The sequence below is a fragment of the Paramacrobiotus metropolitanus genome, unplaced genomic scaffold, assembly GCF_019649055.1.
Source record: "Paramacrobiotus metropolitanus isolate TYO unplaced genomic scaffold, Prichtersi_v1.0 Parri_scaffold0000001, whole genome shotgun sequence".
Lineage (NCBI taxonomy): Eukaryota > Metazoa > Tardigrada > Eutardigrada > Parachela > Macrobiotidae > Paramacrobiotus > Paramacrobiotus metropolitanus.
The window spans coordinates 1,915,489-1,934,594 of NW_026570221.1; the positions used below are offsets into that span (position 1 = coordinate 1,915,489).

The following is a 19,106-nucleotide window of genomic DNA, read 5'->3' on the forward strand; positions in this document are numbered from 1 at the left end:
CCAGCTTTCTGACAGCACCAAGCTATTTGATTCTGCAATGTCCGGAGTTAACTGTCTGCTCTACGTCCAGCATTTGACTAACATCACTTATGGGACATTTATGATGGCCCAAAAATATAGGACAACTCAAAGCCTTGACATCTATCATTTTGTCGTAATAATGGAAAACCTGTGTTTTCTTGTAATAGTCGCGCTGGCCTTCGTATTTCTCACCAAAGAGGCAAGTAACAACTCTAAGAGAAGAGTTTGAAACGAAACGAATGTTGTATTAAAAAAAGCGACAGTTACAGTTCATGAGAAACTTAAATTTTATGCCTTTATGTCATAGGCGCGTCATATTGGCAAAGTTGACCACAAAGATCGTCCAGACCTGAAACAATATATAAAGCAACGTCGCCTGGATCCTGTTGGGTTCAGTATAGCCGGTTTGCTGGTAACTGGAGAAAGTGTGATTATTGTAAGAGCCGACAGCTTTTGTTTTTATGAGAAAAGAGAAAAAGTGTTGAAATATTCGCACTGTTTTTAAATTTAATTAACCATGCCAGTAATTACTGTGTATTGTAATTCTTATTCCGGCTACGCCTACACTGTAGGCAGCAGGTGCGATTTCAAGCTACATTCTACTGGTTTCGGAACTAGCGGACAACGAAGGTGGTTCAAATTGCGACGAAAAACTTTTCAAGCTCCAACAGGAAATGATGTCCCACAATGCGAAGTGCTGGAACGGCAGCTTTAGCGCATCCAGCTAACGTGGTTATAACATAATGCGGTCGTCTCCGTGTTCATCATGCCGTGACCTTGCATCCGGTTGCCCTGTACCAAAGGGACTCGTCGAACGACGTTGCCACAAGAATAACCCTTTAATTTTTAAGTGGGTGCTAACGTTTCCGTACTACATAGCGTATAAATTCGTTAGGCTGGCATACACAAAACGTTTTTGGACAAATAATCCCAAAAAAGCAGGCGGCTTTTTATGGATTGCCTCTGGTGGTCGCTTGTCAGCCGTGCTATTTCATAGTACAAGTGCTGCATATTTCTATGTCAAAACTAAAAATCGAGTCGTACGAGAAAAATATGGTATCTTTATAAAAACCGTTCAATAAGCCTGTCAAGATTAACCCATAGGCTTCAAGGCTTGTGTTAATGTGGTACATATTCAGCAGAACACTTTTATTAAAGTTCATAATAATTATATTGCATTACTACATAATAGACAATAGTTATTGTAAGTTGTAACCAGTACGTGTACACTTCCTGGCAAAAACCTGAAGAACTTTCCAAACACAAAGTCTCTGTGCATAATAAACTGTATAGTACATACAGTTGAATAATACAAACGACTGCATAATAAACTGTATCGTTGTAGTTGTTAAAAACTGATTGCATACCGAAACAGGCATGGGAAAGTTCAGTAAACAGACATCACTTTTTGATTTGTCTATAGTCAGCAGATTAATCAAAACGCGAGACAAATCTCAGTATCCCATTTACGGTCCGAAGAATTTCCCGCATGTTCCTTCCTTGTCCCCGTCTTTTTTGAAGAAACACTTTTCGTTTCCGGCATGGCAAGGCTTGCTCTTTGAGCATTTGGCGCCAATCTCTCTTTTATCCAGTCTTACGCTCGCAGCATTGCTTAACGCTGCTAACTACAAACATCAAAATCCTGTAAATTATCACGCCCGCGGCTGCAGAGAATGTCTGAGACAACTTCTGTTCAAAATTTCACGCTACCAGTACAATGTCATCCAAATGATGTTACTTTTTAAAAGGCTGTTGCAGCGATGCTCTTGCCTGTAATGCAGTATTCCTATATTGAAAACTGCTTGATATTGATTGCCTCATATGGCTTGATATACTGCTTGGTATGCTGAGAAGCTAGAGCCAAAACACTATCGCATGTTATATGAAAATTAACACTTGCTGTTATTCTGAGTATGAACAACAATATGCGAATACAAGTAAGCTTACCGCAAAAAGAAGCGCACACACGAAGAATCCCGAGAAGGTGAAGAACTTCATGGCGAACCGGCTGCTTGAAATTAGGTTTCTTCAAAACTGCAAACACTTCTTGAATTACAATACTGCAGCAAAATCTTTTATTGGTTTTTATTATTTCAGTTATTCTGTTTTCAGTGTTGTGTTTATACCACAATATAATCTAAGTTTAAGACCAGAAGAAAAAAGCATACCGTATCAATCGAAACAGGCCAATCTGGACGTTTGCTACCACTGTTGGACTGGCAAGTGCGTTGCTGTTGTGGCTTTATTTATTAGTTTGAAACCGGGAATTTCCCAAGCAAAGTCATATTTCAATGAAACGTTGCAAAATACGGCTAAAATGAACCGGTTACGTGTATGTGGCCATAGCATCAACAAGAAGTACGACATAAAAGCACCGTTAAAAACAAACTAATGAAAATGAACAAATATTTTCCAAACGAACGATTTCGTTGCGGCGTGCGTATGACTTCGCGAAGCGCGGTGCTTGACTACACAGCTGCATGTTCTCTGATCAAAGCACAAAACGTCGATTTGATATCATAGAAAATTAATAATTTTAGGGTGTGTTGAACACATGAGTGTGTTTTTGGTTACCAATACTTATATTCTGTGTTGGCATTTGATGAGGTAATACGAGGTACAGTATCAGCGGTAAGAACTGCAATAACGCTCCGCCGTCAAAAACATAAGCTCAGTACTTTGTCATGACAGGAGTTTGGAGTTCGTGAAAGAAGAAAAATATGGGAGCTAATAAATTTGGTATTATTATTGCCTTTTAGCTGTCTTCGGCAATCGCAAAAACAATTATACTCAGGAAAGGACCATTTGCACAGGACTCCATAAATGTTCACATGATAAAAAGTAAAAAGTGGAACAAAGTTCGATGAAAGTACCAAATGGAGTAGTATAATGGTGTCTTGTTCCATAAGGATGTCTTCACTAATAAGGTCCTTTAATCGCACGATCATTGCACAGTGATTATCATAATGTAATATTACACAAACATTGAGAAACGTTGACAAATAAGATCTCCCGCGAAGAACTGGTGTCGTTTGCCTTGGGTAGTCGTTCATTGTCCGCTATTTCCGAGAACAACAGAATATAACCAGTGGAAGCCCCAATCGCCTAATAATGATTAATGAAAAACTTAAGCTTAAAATGCGGTTATAAGTTTTACCGTGCACATTATATATATCGCATTTAAATTAGTGCCACTGTCCCAGTTGAATACTCTGACTATGTTAAACTAACTTTTAAGAAAGGTCACATTTTTAGAAAGAAAGCATTAGGTAATGATATACGGTAAAACTGCGCCATTTTTGCTCACGGTAATAACAGTTTCCCGGGTCACAAGCACGCCCGCCATCTTGAGACCAACAGGATCCAATCGTTGCTTCTTAACGTACTGCTTCAGAGGTTTGAAATCATATCCGAACGCCAGGCGGGTTATAGCTGACGCCTAAGATTTTTTGAAAAATGTTGGTTACATTAAGCTTAAGGTAACTGGTAATAAATTTATTACTAAACAATGCACATACACCTACAAGCTTTTACGTACTTTGTACTTTCATGCACTGCAAATTCATGTTGCTTGAGATGTTCTAGCCTTTACAGGGTACTGAACTACTTACTTTTTCAGTGACGTAAATATGTCCAAATGCGTATATGATGAGCATATATACGCTTTCAACAAGTTGCGGGAAAGGTTCGACATCCAAGATATGATAAGCTTTAAACCACGCTGCCATTAAGTAAGCATCGAACATAACGATGGTCAGCAACTAGATATAAAGCAGTGCACTGACCATCGACATTGCGCAACTGAATGTGCGGACTGTATGAACCAGACCTTGATGCTCTTGTAGAAGTGACGCTATCGTTGTCCTGCTTCTGCTTTGACTCATTTCATGTGCAAGGTTGGCTGTGATTTGATTAAACTGCTTCCCCAGGGTGACAGCAAAGAATACGGTAAAATGCGTGAGCAGCACGGCGGTAACTTTTCCTACTCTGTAAAAGACGCAGTAGAAAGCGTACATGATTCTGTAAGTACTGAACGAAAAATAAAGCTTCACATGAGAATAATCATAATCAATGCTTCCGTCACAGAATGATGGGATATCGACAGTAAAAATGTTCTGTAACGAAATGACCATTCCCATCACCAAAATCAGTCCGCACAGAATATGAAGTTCCAGTATGTCTCTTTTTCTCAATATGGCACCCGATTTTGCTGCCATTGACTTAATGGCCTTTCCCACATCGTTATTAAAATAAAAGGCAATAAAATAATACAGCGGCACTGATATTTCCAACGCAAACAGGAAAAAATGCAGCGTGTTTGCCGTAAATGAAGTGTCCGTAGTGATCGTTTTGGGAAACTCGGCGTAAACACAATAGCCAATAGCCAGCAGTTGAAAAGCGCCTGACAAAATTGTGAGAACGCGGAAAAGAAAACTTCGTTTTACCCCCAGTTCGTCTAAAGGATATACGGAAATACCAAATAACTGCAATGTCACCAGCCAGGCATCCCAGGATCTCTGGATTCCCGATGATCTCCCGATATCGCTGCTTTTCACTACGGTAAAAAAACCGACTTCTGGCATGGCAAATAATGCTGCGGCTCAATCAGATTACCGTTGATTCAGTGAACGCCAGATAAACGCCTTCTTGCAACCTGTTCTCACCAGCAACGTGAATGACCGTGGTTAACAAAGCAGAATGAACAACTTCAAGGTGTTATTCTGCTGACCTTTGCCCATAAGTTCTCTCATGCCAAAAGCGATTCTTCCGGATTAGACATATGCTCTATCTCGTGTTTACGTCAGCAATGAGTAATAAAAGACTTCATCATGACGGCTGTGACAGGCCGTATGCAAAACAAATAATTATATAATATGTATGTTGTTCAACTACAGATACGTATACTTCGTTGACAACGTCAAAGCACGCATGTAAATAGATTAAGTGGAATAACCGCGGATTATCACACACCAGATTTTAAAAAAAACCACAATTGACTCGCATCTAATATTTCGTACCGCTTTCCAGTTATAACCCGCCTTTTTACGTATACGAATTCTGACTTGTTAACTTCTGTTCTGACTTGTCAAGTGACTTCGTCGCCTGCCATAGTGCGAAAAAAGTTGACAGATGACACGGTACTCGCGGTGTATATCTTTTACAGGTCAAATACCGAATAGCAAAAACAGCAGATATATAAAAATGTGTTGTCAAAAACGCCAACTGCAAGTTAGGTCTTTGTCCTGATCCTCGGTTAGTAAACTGCGACTAACGATGCTGCTACAAAAACTATGGACGCTTTGGCTGCTCATTCTGCAGCTTTTTGGATTTTTTCTGTATCCATTTTGTAATATTCATGCAGTCACATACAGGTCCTGCCAAATCCTAACTGCCGCCTTTGACATGCTACAGGTTCTGGCTATATGTTATTGCTGTTACAACGAAATTCATCAGTCAATAGGATTTTTTAAATCATTTTCTGCGCTAGTGTTATACATTGGTAGCTGGTTGTTGGATATAGGCACCGCAGTGTATTCTTCCTGCATTTTCTTTCGATCAAGCAACGTTATTCAGCAGTGGGTCGAAACCGTTATAGCAGGTGCCGATAACTCCTTATCTATTCGCGCCAAGCTGGAAGTCCTGACTTTTGTGTGTGTTGACGTCTGTCTGATCATTCTTCTGCTGGTGCATAAGATCATTAACGTCGACATTAATGCATTTGATGTATCTGTACACGAAGACTTTAAGTTGGTGCCAGTATATTCCTTCTCTTTCGCTATCTACAGAAAGCTATACGTTGGTTACTGTACGTTTTTTCGCATTGCCTATTTTAATAAGTTATTACTGCGAAGTTTTATCATCAGCTGTGCTATTCTTTTGGGGAAGCGTTTTTGTGTTTGGAATGAACAAATTACCAAAATTTTGGCAAATCCAAAGCATTCAAAGCCGGTATCGCTGCTGCTGGAAGAGCATCAGCATCTCGCTAATCTAACAAAATCGTTCGATTCCGTTATGTCCGGCATTAATGGTTTGTTGTACTTCCAGTCTTTGGGAAACATGACGTACTCGATCTTTATAGTGGCTGGCCAATATAAGACATCCCAGACGCTGGATGTTTACTACTTTACCTCACTTGTCGAAAGTTTAAGCTGTCTTCTGGTAACGGCTTTTGCGTTCGTGTATCTGTCCCAAAAGGCAAGTTATGTCCAATATGTACCCTTACATCAACACTAAAACTTTCTCTTTCAAATTTTGATTTAGGCTTCTTGCACTGTAAAAGTCGACCACAAAGGTGACGCTGAGGTAAAACAGTATTCAGACCAACGAAGGACCGATCCTGTTGGATTCAGCATTTCAGGATTGTTAGTAACCCGGGACACCGTGACTGTTGTAAGCAAAATTATTACATAGTTGCAGACTAATATAGCAAAACTGAGTTATAGTTAGCGATTCGCTTTTGCGAAATTCCTACGCTTTTCTGGCAGAAAACAGCAAATAGCCTTTTGTTTTACTAACTTTTGGGGATTAGAAATTTATTACATTGCGCAATATTCTAAATAAATCAAATTGAACGGCAACTAATGCAACCTGACGCTGTTTAATGTCTAGTGTAGAGTAGCTATATTTCTGTATTATTTGCAGGCAGCGGGTGCGATCTTGAGCTACATTCTGCTCTTTTCGGAGCTGGCCGAAAACGAAAGCAGTTTAACCTGCAACGCAAACGCGTCACTGCCGCAACAAGAGCTGACTTTATGTAACATTTCTCTGCTCTGTAACATCAGCACAAGCACGAATTTCTACTAGCGAGTACAGTACGAGAACGGTTGTAGCGGAATGACAGCAATCGTTTTCATTCAGCATATAGTAGTGCAGTTTTGCACTGACGGTTCGCTGCTCTTTAAGTCGATCTCCGAAACGTGATATTACTGGTAATTCCTGCATTGGACATCCCGCCGATCCCGGCGGTCATTCACTTTTTTACGTCCGATCGTTCGCGATGTGATACCTGTCACCTATACAAATAGTATCGTTGAACAAGGGCTGTGCAAACAGCTACGCATTTCTGAAACAGTTTTAAAACTGTTATCGACAAAGCTAGAAAGCATTAAACAGTAGCATTAACGTGGCTGCTGTTGTTTCCGCCTTTATTCAGACATAATTTGTATCTTGATCAGAATGCAGAGGGCATGTTAAAGGTCACTGTCACATACAACTTTCCAGTCGCTGTTGTACATATCGAGTGTTCAGAAGGGTTTTACGTTACGGATGTTTCCACCATACATTTTTAAGGAAATCGGCAATTCGATATTCCGTCACTTGCGCAAATTAAACATTGAGGAAAAGAAATAGCGTTTTTCCGGTTTTGTTGATCGTGTGACGCAAAATGGCACACTCGACATCGATATGGCACTTGCCGTGGGAAATGTGGTCGATAAGGACACAGATTAAGTTGGAACTTCGAATGAGTTACTAACAAAATTCTGTTGAATCTAGTCTTGTATTATTTTGTAAACACTGCCTTTTTTTCTTCAAAACGTCTGGGGAAGTATTCGTTTAAACGTTACATGACGAAGCTTTTCTAAAATGCAGATTACGATAAACGGATTTTGGAGCGCATGGCTTGTATCCTTACAACTATTTGGATTTTTCGTTTATCCCTCTAGCAGCAAAATATCAATAAAACAAATGGTCTTTAAATTTTTCACCATTATCAATAGTTTGCTACAAGTTGTAGCCTTGAGTTACTGCTGCTACAATGAATTTTCAAAATCCGTCAGAGCGTACGATAAATCGTTTATTGCCGTAATGCTGTTCCTGACCACTTGGGTGTTGGATGTCATTGCGACTGCCTACTGTTTTTTTGCCATCTTCCAGTCGAGTGAAGTTATAACTGCTTGCGTTCAAAAAGTTACCGCTCACGCTGATTGCTTTTTAGACAACAAAGCAAAATTAAAGATCTGTGTTTTCATTGGATTTAACCTCTTGACAATCACTGCCACCTCGACATATAGAGCGATTTATTCGGATGCCGCTCCGTTTACCGCTAATATGCATGCAGATTATGCACTTATAAAAGCGTTGATTCCATTTCCCCAGTATAAAATTTTATATGTAGTGTACGCTATTCTGTACCGGATTGGGTGCGTCGGAGAATTAATCTTGACTAGTTTTACGGGGTGTTTTGCTGTCGTGATTGGAAAGCGCTTCACAGCAATCGCCGACATGCTTGAAAACGTAAAACAGCAGAAAAGTAAATGCTCTACCGAGGCTGTTCTGCAGGATCATAAAAATCTTGCAGAACAGACCAAAGTATTCGATTCTGCAATGTCCACGGTTAATATTCTGCTGTATATTCGATCCTTGGCTGACGTTACGTACGCCATTTACAACATTGCCTTGGAGTATAAATTAACTCGCGACTTAAGCCTGGATGACTGCATATCACTGGTGGAGGATTTATACTTTTTAATGCTTTATGCTTGTACATTTGTATATTTAACCGAACAGGTAAGACCAGACTCTTACTGGTAATGCCGATTTGTATAAAGTCTTAATTGTGTTTGTGTAGGCATCTCAAATTACGAAATTCGCGGACAAAGCTTGTGCTAAGGTCAATCAATACATCGACAAGTATCGCCTGGATCCAGCAGGATTTAGTATGGCCGGCCTGCTGGTTACGAGGCATACTGTTATCATCGTAAGTCCGATAATATAAGGAAAATGCCTTATGGGTCAAAGCTGAACTTACTAAACGCAATGTTAAGTTATTTGCACATGCGGAGCCAGTCTTATGCAAAAGCTGGGAGCTTTAGAAAGCGTAGTATGTACTATATAAGCGCAGCTGCGCAGGCGCTTTGCAGTGCTGTTTGCATAATATGGCGTTAATGTGTTGTACTTGTGACACTGTGCAAAATAAGCGAAGTTGTTTTATTTAGGGAGCCGGGGCTATTTCCAGCTACATCTTATTATTTTCGGAATTAGCGGATAACAACACGTTATCATCAAATTGCGAAAATGTTGTCACGTGGAAGCAACTGCAAGAATTATTAACTAATATGTCTGTACGACATCCATGCAACGTTACCACCAACGAGTAAATAAGTCGACATGTAAAAGGCTTATTATGAAGTTCATATCTACCGGCGCCTTGTTCAAAATTATTCGTATTTACAGCAAGAAATGACTTACCGAAATGCATGTTCATGCAGTATTTGGTGTTTAGGTCACCCTAGGTAAAGGATATTAATTTGGCAACGCACCGTCGCACTATGCCACCGTTCGCGTGCTGTTTAGTTGTAAGCCACGGCATGCGAATAAAACATCATCAGTTTACCACTAATAAATTTATCATCATCCCGCTCTACATCACATTAATGTTAATTACACCAAACCGATATCACAGGACTCGCATTAGTTTCAATGTACTGCTTGCTACTGCTATTCCAATAGGTTTATAATGCCCGGATTCTAGGACGGTATATCACTCCAGCAGGCAGTAGATTTCGAGGTTTCCTTTGCCCTGTTGGAACAAAAACGTATTATGTGTTTTAGCCATCTACATACATTTCCTGCGCCCATGTGGCTTATACGTATTATAGCAAAACTATCATTATTAAGATTTATTACTGTATTAAAAGCACTGCTGAAGAGAAGCATGCGGTATGTCAATGCTTACCATATTAGCAGTAGTACGCGTATACCTAAGTACAGTACTACAGTGTATACGAACGCAAGCGTAAGTTCAGAAAGGTCACCTTAAAAAACACTTGACCCCGGTATTCAGTTGGCAGCGCCGTCTGCCCAATTAAATCTTTTGTCGCCTGGGTGATTTGGATGGTCCAGTCAGTATTGTTTGCGGCCACTCGTGAAGCCGTATTAATCGTGTCGCCAAATCTGGTAATTAGAAGACAGACCTATTTAACCAATAACCGAAGCCAAAAAACCGTCTTAACGCACAAGCAGTATCGTGGTCGTGTTGTACCGACAATTCCGGCGACGCATGGCCCTACGACCAGTTACGCGATTATTTTCGAGGTTGGCGTTTTGTTGTGCCAGTAATTACATTTACCGGTATTGATCCCTATTTTTACGTTCAAACTATGCGACATGCGTCTGGCAATTTCTGGAAATGCCTTTCGGAATCCCTGAGCGCAGAAGCAAATTTCTTGGGCATGACGTGTTTCGTTGCGCTCTGGTACACCGCTGGCAACCTAAAATGGTTTTGAAAGAAAATAATGCTACTGTTATTCCCTCTTTTCTTGTACGTTACATTAGAAAATCCGCGTTTGTACATCAATCTGCTTCTACGGTATACTGTAAACCGGTATACTTTGTTGAGCGACGAAAATACGCGTTTGACTCACCATATAACTGTCATTGATAGTCTCCACCTTGTACGCGTCATAGCGACCCACGATGTTGTCGAACGAAAGAAACATTTCATCCAGGAATTTGATTATAAGCAAAGGATAATCTGTATTGTCGATAACAAATTCAGCGAAACCAACAGTGTAAGAGAACATCAAGGAGATGCACTCGAAATGTTCGGGTGGGATTGTTTTCTCAGTTTTCAGCCGTATAACAATCTGTCTGAAAGCATCATCTGCGTGAACGGCTACTACTACTGTACGGCTGGAGATTGTCAGTGTATGTCGCCTCTACCTTGGAAGCAGTTCACTCAGCAGGGTCTGATTGGCGTCGATTTCTTTAACCAGTTCATGGGTTCGCTCCGTAACTGCATCTTCCAGCTGAAACGCGTGTCTTTGCAGTCGTTGAAGAATGTTATCGGTGAGGTTTCTTTTGCCGGTATCAAACATTTTGGAAAAAACTCTTCGAATGACATTTATCGTTGGTCGTTGACCGGGGTCATTTTCCCGGCATTTGGCTACGAGTGATTGAAATCCAGCAGCAACTGCTGGAGAAATATTACTGTGTTCTTCTAAAAAATACAAAAAAGCCATTACAGCGTTTTGCTCTTATTAGGCCAAAAATATTAGTCCTCACGTGTTGGTGCGGTAAAATTAATAAATCCGGTTATAGCACCTGGGTCGGTGTACTCGGGTAGCAGTTGCTTGATTATACAGGAAAATACAAAGATATCCGACGCTGACGTTGTTGACCGGCTCCACAAATCCATGCTTTGCACTCGCAGTTCGGGGGCGACGTAGTCCATATCCTTTTCCTGGGTGACGTCTTTCAAAATGTCTATGTATGCCAACCCGGAGATTTGCAAAACGAAGCGCTTATTAACCAGACATCTCTTTAGATGGAGACGCCCATGTCGTTTCAGTGAAGAATGATGGATGGCATACAGTCCCTATCCAAACATATTAATATAACTTATTTCTTGATTGCGAGGAGGGTTAATTTGGGTGTTTTACCATATTGCATGTATATACATCATACATATACACATGATCATGATACATCCGTTAATTTGTAAATTTTTTGTTTATCAAAAAGTAAACTGTTAGTGTTAGTAATACAGACTGATGAAATTCCGTGAAATATCTATACTCCATTTACTTGTTTTATGTACCTCAATAAAATCACCCGCTAAACTGATTCTCAGATCCGGGTCTTGCATCTCTGCAGTTTTCAAAATATCGGCTAAGCTTCCCTTTTCGGCAAAGTCGTTTACCATCAGTAATCTGCCATCAACTGCTATGATACCGTATAACAGTCCGACATTGGGATGCGAGAACTCCCGTAGCTGCAAACGTTAAAGCAATGATTTCCGATTTTCATAGATCTTTTTTAACAAATGTACCTTCCGTAGCGCACAAAGCGATTTCCGGTCGGGGAACGGCGCGTTCGGAGGAACTGCAGAGTTGTGCACCCATACAATTTGCTCTTCGGGTACCATTAAGCACTTGCCGGTGAAAGAATTTTCATTTTGATTTCGTTGGTTTAGCGATTTTAATTCCGGTAATGCCTTTGCAAACAAACAAAATCGGTATAGTTAGCTAAATCACCTTTAATTGTGCAGCATTAGGCAATATTAAACTGCAGTGCATAATTCAAAAAAGCTGCTTACATGTAAAAAGTAAAACACTGAAGATTTACCTGAATATCTGCAAGTCTTTCAACCGGCATTTTCCACCAAAAATCGTGCATTCTTTGGATTCGATGCTTGCTAAATAAATTGTAATTCTTCAAATGCTTTGTTTTATTATCGTTCGATAATAGTTATAAGTACAAAAATATTATGTTGATGATGATTTGATCCGAACCAAGATGAACGTAATACTTTATCTATTAGAGTAGCTATAGGCAATTTAGTATCTAAAAATCGATGGCGATTTTTAGTATAACTTCTAGCCTCCGTACATATAAAATCCCATTGCCACTAGCATCATGAGGACTGGCAGACAAACTCCCAGAACGGTCGCGACAGTAGAATCTGTTGATCCAAAACTGCTTTACATACGAGTACATGTTGTTGCACGGGCTGTTGTTGGCAGAAATATATCGTGTTCATTTCTTTACAAACCTGGCTTTCGGCACCGTTCAGCATCACCGGTAAAGCCGCACCACGGTTGACTCGGTGGAGGAAGACCTGTTTTGGTTGCCCACGTAATATTCGTTCCCGGTATTGACTTGACTTTGGAGTTTGTTGAATCACAGATCATCTTCCTCTGTTTCGATGCGAATCAAATGGACCGCGCGCAACCGAAACCATTTAGAGATTTTCTTACCTCAAACTCGCCCGTTAGTGTACTGAAAGCATTGACGCAGACTTTGTTTTGTCGCTCTCCGTACTGATCAATACGGAATGCTCCAATAACCGGAACGAGAAACTGTCGGTTTTGTAGACGTTTGGTAAGTAATCGAGCATTTGTTGTGTCTTCTCCGGCCGCAATACTTTCGTTGATGGCCTGAGTAAGGGTCGAATTACAATACTCAAATAAAGCGACCATGCGCAAATTTAAGTAAACAGCAAGGTTTATGTGTTATTGTATTATACAAGCTATAGGAGAAATATAAAGTCCCTGCAACACTAATTTGTTTTTCGTTTAATACGGTACCTGAGCTAAAGTATGGACGAGGGCGTATGCTGTTACGCTGAACTCATTGGGCTGCAAAACACTGATATATTTTTTTTATGTTTATCGTGCGTCAGGAAGTCGCTAAGCAAAGTCGGATATTTATGTTTAAGATTTCCATAATAATATCGTTACTCAAAATAATCTTAGGGCATTTGTAACTTGGAAAACAAGGGCTTACACCGCTTTTAAGGGGGTAGGTAGAATTATAATCCAGAGCCGTTCGTCGTCTCCATTCTGCCCGTAAACGGTCTATACCGGTGTCATAATCCCAGCAATTGATTATCTGTAATAAGCCGCGATAGGCAACTTTGGCAATCTGCAAGACGAGAAAATCGACCACATGTTAGGTGTGTCACGTTGTACACTACGAGCACAGTCAATACATTGGTAGCTCGCGTCATACCTCTTGGCTAAATGTCAGCTGTTTAACTACTGTACTTAGGAAAACCTTGTCTCTCTTATTTATTACGTAGTTTGATCACATATGGCTTAAGTCAGTAAACATAAGATCAATAATTATGATGGAAATACTCTGTAATAGCAGACCGAGAATTACAGCGAAGCAGTTTAAAAAACAACGCGACAATGCGGCCAGAACTCAGGGGAATTTCGGGTGCAGTCGTAACCTTGATGACCTTTAATTTTTCGAAGTTTATTATTCTCCTTTATTGGCAGCCTTATTTTCAAAAGAAATTATTTGTTTTATTTTCTTTACCTCATCATCAACTTCGAATCGCTGCCACGTCGGTGGTCCGAGTGAATGTTCGGCTAAATTCACCGCAAACCAAACCTACAGCCAAGCATTTCGATCACTTAAAGAGTACGAGTGATATTAAATATGTATTGGAGCAAAGAACATCAATAACATCCGTTTAGGCACGTAAAATCCATACATATTCTTCATTTGTTTGGTTCCGTATATAAGCGCGAATCTGTAAAATAATAAATAATTCTGGTGTGCAAGTCGGTAGATTTTCCACAGCACACAGTAAATTACGGCCATGTCTGGCAGTATTACCATGATTTCTCTCGTTACCCAAGGAGGCACGGCTAAGAAAACAACTGCAAAAAAACCCAACTGCAGTCGTTTCTGTTTGGTTGGAATTAAGTTTAATATAAGGCTCCGTGCTCTAACCAGTAAGTTGTACACTAAATTAAATATGTTAATTTTGTAATACAAAAATTGCCAAGGTGGAAACATGCAAAGTTGCGAAATTGAACCTGATGTTGTATTTGTTATTGCTGACATACCGCGACATCGCTCTCCAATGCGGGTCAATAGGGACTCAAAATTCCACTCTTTGTAACGATATGGATCCTGCACTGCAGGAAGGATTGGATTTCTACCCCCGGTGAGTAAATTTTGACGAAACGAACAAGACGCTGGTAAGTCCAGGCATTAAAAGGCATGAGACCGGAAATATCATATATGTATCCGATGGTCGTCCAGTTGTAACGCGCGCACAAATCCGCGATCACCGTCGCATACAGATCATATTGGACCGGACCGACTTCTAGCGTCGTGGGAAAAAGCTCCCGATCCCGGAATTTTGAAAAAATAGTTCCACTGGAAAGAATTTCAATAATATTATCGGCAGAAAATCTTTAAAATGCTTTAGCAGCAAGCAAAAAATTTTAGGAGTTTTTTTTATCGTACAGTACAGATATATATGTCGACTACACAACCACAACGTATTCTGGAACCGGTCAAATTACAGTAGATACTACAGCATGTTAAGAAGACTTAGACTTGGATAATGTACGTCAATACTATCCAAAAAGTTGCCCGCAAACATACCATGACGCTATTAAAATGTTCCATTCTGCAAAAAAAGGCTGCAAATATATCCCGATATTCGGATTTCCAAAAATTTACTTACGATTTCGGAACGTTTTGCTATATACCAGTACAATACCTTTGCCTAAATGAGCGAACGTTGGCGAATCGTCACAACCTGCAAAACAGTCAATATATTTCTGCTTAATTTCTGAATTGTGAATGCCTGCTTGGCTTAATTAATTTAAATCCTCGCACCCGCGTAAATAAAAATTAAAACATCTTTCTTTCGATTGGCAGTAGAGCGATTAGCACGTCGGTAATAGTAGTCCACCACATCCGTAAAATAAGCACCATTATCAACACAGTCCTTAACGTTCGCACTGGACACATAAATTTGTGACAAATCGAATGAACTGCCGAATGTCTGCTGTACTTCGGTAACAGCCAAGTCAAATCCGGGACCCATAAATGGTAAACACTGCACCAAATAAGGGGGCCAGTTTCCATACAACATTAATGTGACATTCAGCGCTTTCACGTTAAGGATATTTCTGCATAGCACTAAAACAAGTACTCGTACGGATGTCCTGGATACCTTTGTGATCATGCTTCGGATTTCAGGATAAAATCCAGTAAATGATGGGTTTTCTCTCATATGGCCAAAACTAAATGCAGGCTAATGCGGCTAGATGACTTAAGCGCAACTGTAGCGATGGTATTCATTTTATGGATTCAGTAGGCTGAAGTGGAAAGTTCACATCCTGTGATCGCGGCTTTCGTTACGGAAAGAGGATGCCGGCTTATACCGGAAGCCGATTTGACAGGTAAAGACGATGCCGCAGATGAGCCAGTAGGATACCAATAAAGAAATTCGACCGACAAACGCAGTTAACTGGCAGATATGTCGTTTCTGTTTATGCAAGCCAAACCGGCTGGGGAACGCCAGCAGAAGACAGGATGATACGGCTTCTCATCTCCTTTCTTTTAAAACAAAAATAACCGCACCGGAATGTTCCAGCTTCGTAAGTAAAACGCGAAAACGATTCCATTTCCCGAAACTTTAACGGCTGGAAATAAAATATGTAGTCTTTAAAGATTTATTGAATCTCCAATACTCCATCACATGCAGTACTAGTAGTACGTATACCGTATTCTTATTGCACGTGTTACTGCTGTAAATTTAAAAAGCAGACTACAGTACTTCGAAAGTACACAAGACTTAAAAAGTACATTAACTGTATTACGGTAGCATCCTGCACCTCTTCAATATAATGCTTAAAGTAAGCACCAATCTACATTTCCACTGATACCCTCTTGTTTGCACTGTAACCTGCTGATATTGGAGTTTCCACTGTCTACCAGTATCTGTAACTGTGAATTTATCTTAAACATTGCAATAATATTGCTACACATGCCTTCATCCTTCGGACCAAACGGAAATCTCATGGGAGTTTTTAGAGTGGTGCTTTGGCATAAGGTTGGATGTTTAGGTAAGTAAAACAGAATTTCATCGAAACAGCGGTAAATAAACGTGAGATCTTGTTTCCAGTTTTTGCAAATCTGAGGCCGAATATATATATATATATATTTTGTCTGTTGCAGTTTTCCTGGCTTAGTTGGATAAATTTCTTTTTCTACAAATGAGCGCAATACAGAGCATGTTGGTCTTAGGTTCCGTCTGCCATCGTCAGAAAGGTCAGTCGCTCTTAGTTTCGATCAAAAATGTAGCTGTTATGGCTAACCTGACCACTTACAACGTCAACAAAACAAACAGTTTCCTCAATCAGAATCTCGAGACAATCAATAGTGCATTGTGACAGCTATGGGATTCAGTGCTATCAGGTTTTCATTAAGTATTAACACACTGCTCATCTGAAATGTGTATTACCTGATTGGTATGCCTGAAACAAGGAAGACGTTGATAGATGGTTGTTTCCTCGCTCGTATCGTACAAGGGCGTTTGTATTTACTTTATAAAATATCACCATATGGTGCCGAACGCCCCGCGTCGTTAAGCGCCGCGTTGCTTTTCACAACGACATTGGAAATGTTTATGAAAACGAGTCTTACGGAACGAAAGAGAGAACCAGACGATTCTGTAGACGATTTAACTGAAGGTTGAGCTGGATGTACGATGCGATACTTGCGGCGCCGTCACCAATAGACTTCTGAATGTTTTGCAAGTCGCAACGAAGCAGTTCTGCTTTACTCTAGTTTTTTGGGGTCTAGGTATGGGAACGTCCGTTATGTGTTCAAATAATCATGGAATATCCTGGAACTTGCGCTGTATACTGCCGTTAGATTATTCACTTCCAGAAAAAGACAGTGTGAAATGCTGCCGGCGCAGTGTGCTGCAAGACAAGCGCTTATTGACATGCTACGTGGCTAAAGGAATTAAAATCATATACATTACCGTTGTTATTTTGTATTTGCTGTGTGCATCGTACTATCTTCTTTCAACAAGTCACATCCGTTGTGGCCTTTCTGGAGTCAGCGAAATACCTCGTTAAACAAGCCTTATCCGTCTCCATACTGTTGATATTTATAGGCAAGCGAGCTACCTTTCATAAAATTTGTTACGCGAAGAAAAGTTTCATCAAAGCTAATGATGGTCTTGGAACAAGCGATTTACATATACGAAAACTGGAGTTAGGCCTTTTCATATTGTATGTTTTTGTGGGGATCTTAAATTATGCACTGGTCGCTTTGGATTACACGGTCGGAATGAACGCGACATCCCGTATTGTGCAGCCATTTCAACCATTCTCGAATTACACTTTCGACTTCTTCAGTATCGAAGCTTTGACGCTTCCGTTCATGGACTTTCCGGTGTACTTTTCACAAGTAGTAATCACGATATTCTGCGCGCATGCGTATTTTGGCAAAAGATCTGTGGGAAAGATGGTGGATATCTTTCTTGCGGACAAAGAAATGCTGACAACCAAAGACGTGGACAAGATGATGTTGTACAGATCCGCGCTAAGAAGCTATTTCAAAGCTGTTGAACAATCTTTTTCGCTGATAAATTTATTGCAGATTATTTCACACGGATTCCCCATACTCAGTTATCTGCATAGCTTTACCAAAGTGTGCGATGTGGAAGTGTCTCGAGCACTGGTCTTATTTCTCCCCTCTATGATTATGCTGCTAAATATTTTCGTATTGGCTGTACAGGTCGGTTTTATGATCACATTTCAGGAACAGGTAACAAAAAAATTCCCAGATATACAAGCTTGGCATTTCCGTTTTTTAAGCGAGAATTAATTAAGTGGTGCTTTAAAACTAGGTGGATCGTTTGATTGGAAAACTGTTCCAATTAACGGATAAAGTTTCCACCGAAGCAACACTCGAAGAATTTGCCACAATTAATCATTTTCGGATGACCTTGCTGGATTTCAGGCAGACACCACTGAGATTTACAGCTGCAAAATTCTTCGTCATAGATCTGACGTGTGGGAGTAGGATCACACGCCGGAGTGACGTGTGGGAGTAGGATCACACGCCGGAGTATGTACGGATGCTGACTGTCCGCCTTCCACCTGCAACGTAAAGGATAATCTAGTCAATCTCTTCTGTGATTTGCTGTTCTCTTTTACTAGCGGTGTATATGATGTCATAACGCGAAGTCTATATAAGTTCATGTCGCCACTAATATCGGCAATCAGTAGTCTGAGATTTACTTCTGAGACTGCTTCTAATTACGATTTCCTAGCGTTGTGAACTGTGATGTGAATTGGATAAAGAGACAGCAATACTTGTTCCTTCTGATGTACATGATCGATCCCGGATTATTGCATAGAATACAGGTTTGCTCGTGACACAATCGTCCTAGCTCTTGCCGATCCTCACAGGACTTACGACCGGAGGTTGTAGTTGGACTCTTCGTTAGGGATTCCTGAGTTCCCGTGTTCCTGAATCGTTCGTCTTATTTCCACCATAGTTCTTCTGTTACAGTTTGAGAGTACGAGGGCCTACCGACTGACATTTACAGGCGTGGAAGAGTAAAGATTGTTCATGGAGCCTCAAACGGCGTGAACGCTTATACACGACAGATCGAGGATTTATTGCTGCGGTATGTACTTTGTTGTTCATCCCGTCAGCGCAATGTTTATTATGGCTCGCATTTGTTTATTTGCTTTAGATGACGGGATGTTTCATGACTTACGCAGTTGTGGTTAAAGAAATCCTTAAAGAAGCAACAGTTGCCGCTCATGTACAGTAGCTTCGTATCGACTGTAGTGTGGTTTTGTATTCGA

General features: G+C 40.4%; 2 protein-coding genes and 1 long non-coding RNA gene across 3 annotated transcripts; all 3 read right to left on the reverse strand.

Annotated features, from left to right (window-relative positions):
• Window positions 1-1,161: 1,161 nt before the first annotated feature.
• On the reverse strand, window positions 1,162-2,289 carry LOC129580932 (uncharacterized). Its single transcript, XR_008689404.1, has 3 exons — window positions 2,190-2,289; window positions 1,969-2,055; window positions 1,162-1,646 (listed from the first exon to the last, which is right to left on the reverse strand). It is a non-coding gene; the product is annotated as an uncharacterized LOC129580932 (long non-coding RNA).
• A 6,909-nt stretch (window positions 2,290-9,198) lies between these two features.
• LOC129602858 (atrial natriuretic peptide receptor 1-like) lies at window positions 9,199-14,483 on the reverse strand. Its single transcript, XM_055502031.1, has 19 exons — window positions 14,322-14,483; window positions 14,089-14,132; window positions 13,964-14,002; window positions 13,786-13,860; window positions 13,249-13,386; window positions 13,050-13,100; window positions 12,720-12,899; window positions 12,515-12,659; window positions 12,352-12,424; window positions 12,088-12,157; window positions 11,792-11,956; window positions 11,561-11,734; window positions 11,065-11,338; window positions 10,684-10,960; window positions 10,386-10,611; window positions 10,091-10,232; window positions 9,979-10,027; window positions 9,777-9,915; window positions 9,199-9,541 (listed from the first exon to the last, which is right to left on the reverse strand). Exons 2-19 carry the CDS (start codon window positions 14,089-14,091, stop codon window positions 9,503-9,505), a joined length of 2,259 nt encoding a protein of 752 aa, XP_055358006.1. The 5' UTR covers window positions 14,092-14,132; window positions 14,322-14,483; the 3' UTR covers window positions 9,199-9,502.
• Window positions 14,346-15,637, reverse strand: LOC129594414 (uncharacterized). Its single transcript, XM_055491136.1, has 4 exons — window positions 15,106-15,637; window positions 14,987-15,025; window positions 14,869-14,893; window positions 14,346-14,637 (listed from the first exon to the last, which is right to left on the reverse strand). The coding sequence occupies exons 1-4, from the start codon at window positions 15,503-15,505 to the stop codon at window positions 14,346-14,348; spliced, it is 756 nt and encodes a 251-aa protein (XP_055347111.1). The 5' UTR covers window positions 15,506-15,637.
• Window positions 15,638-19,106: the final 3,469 nt, after the last annotated feature.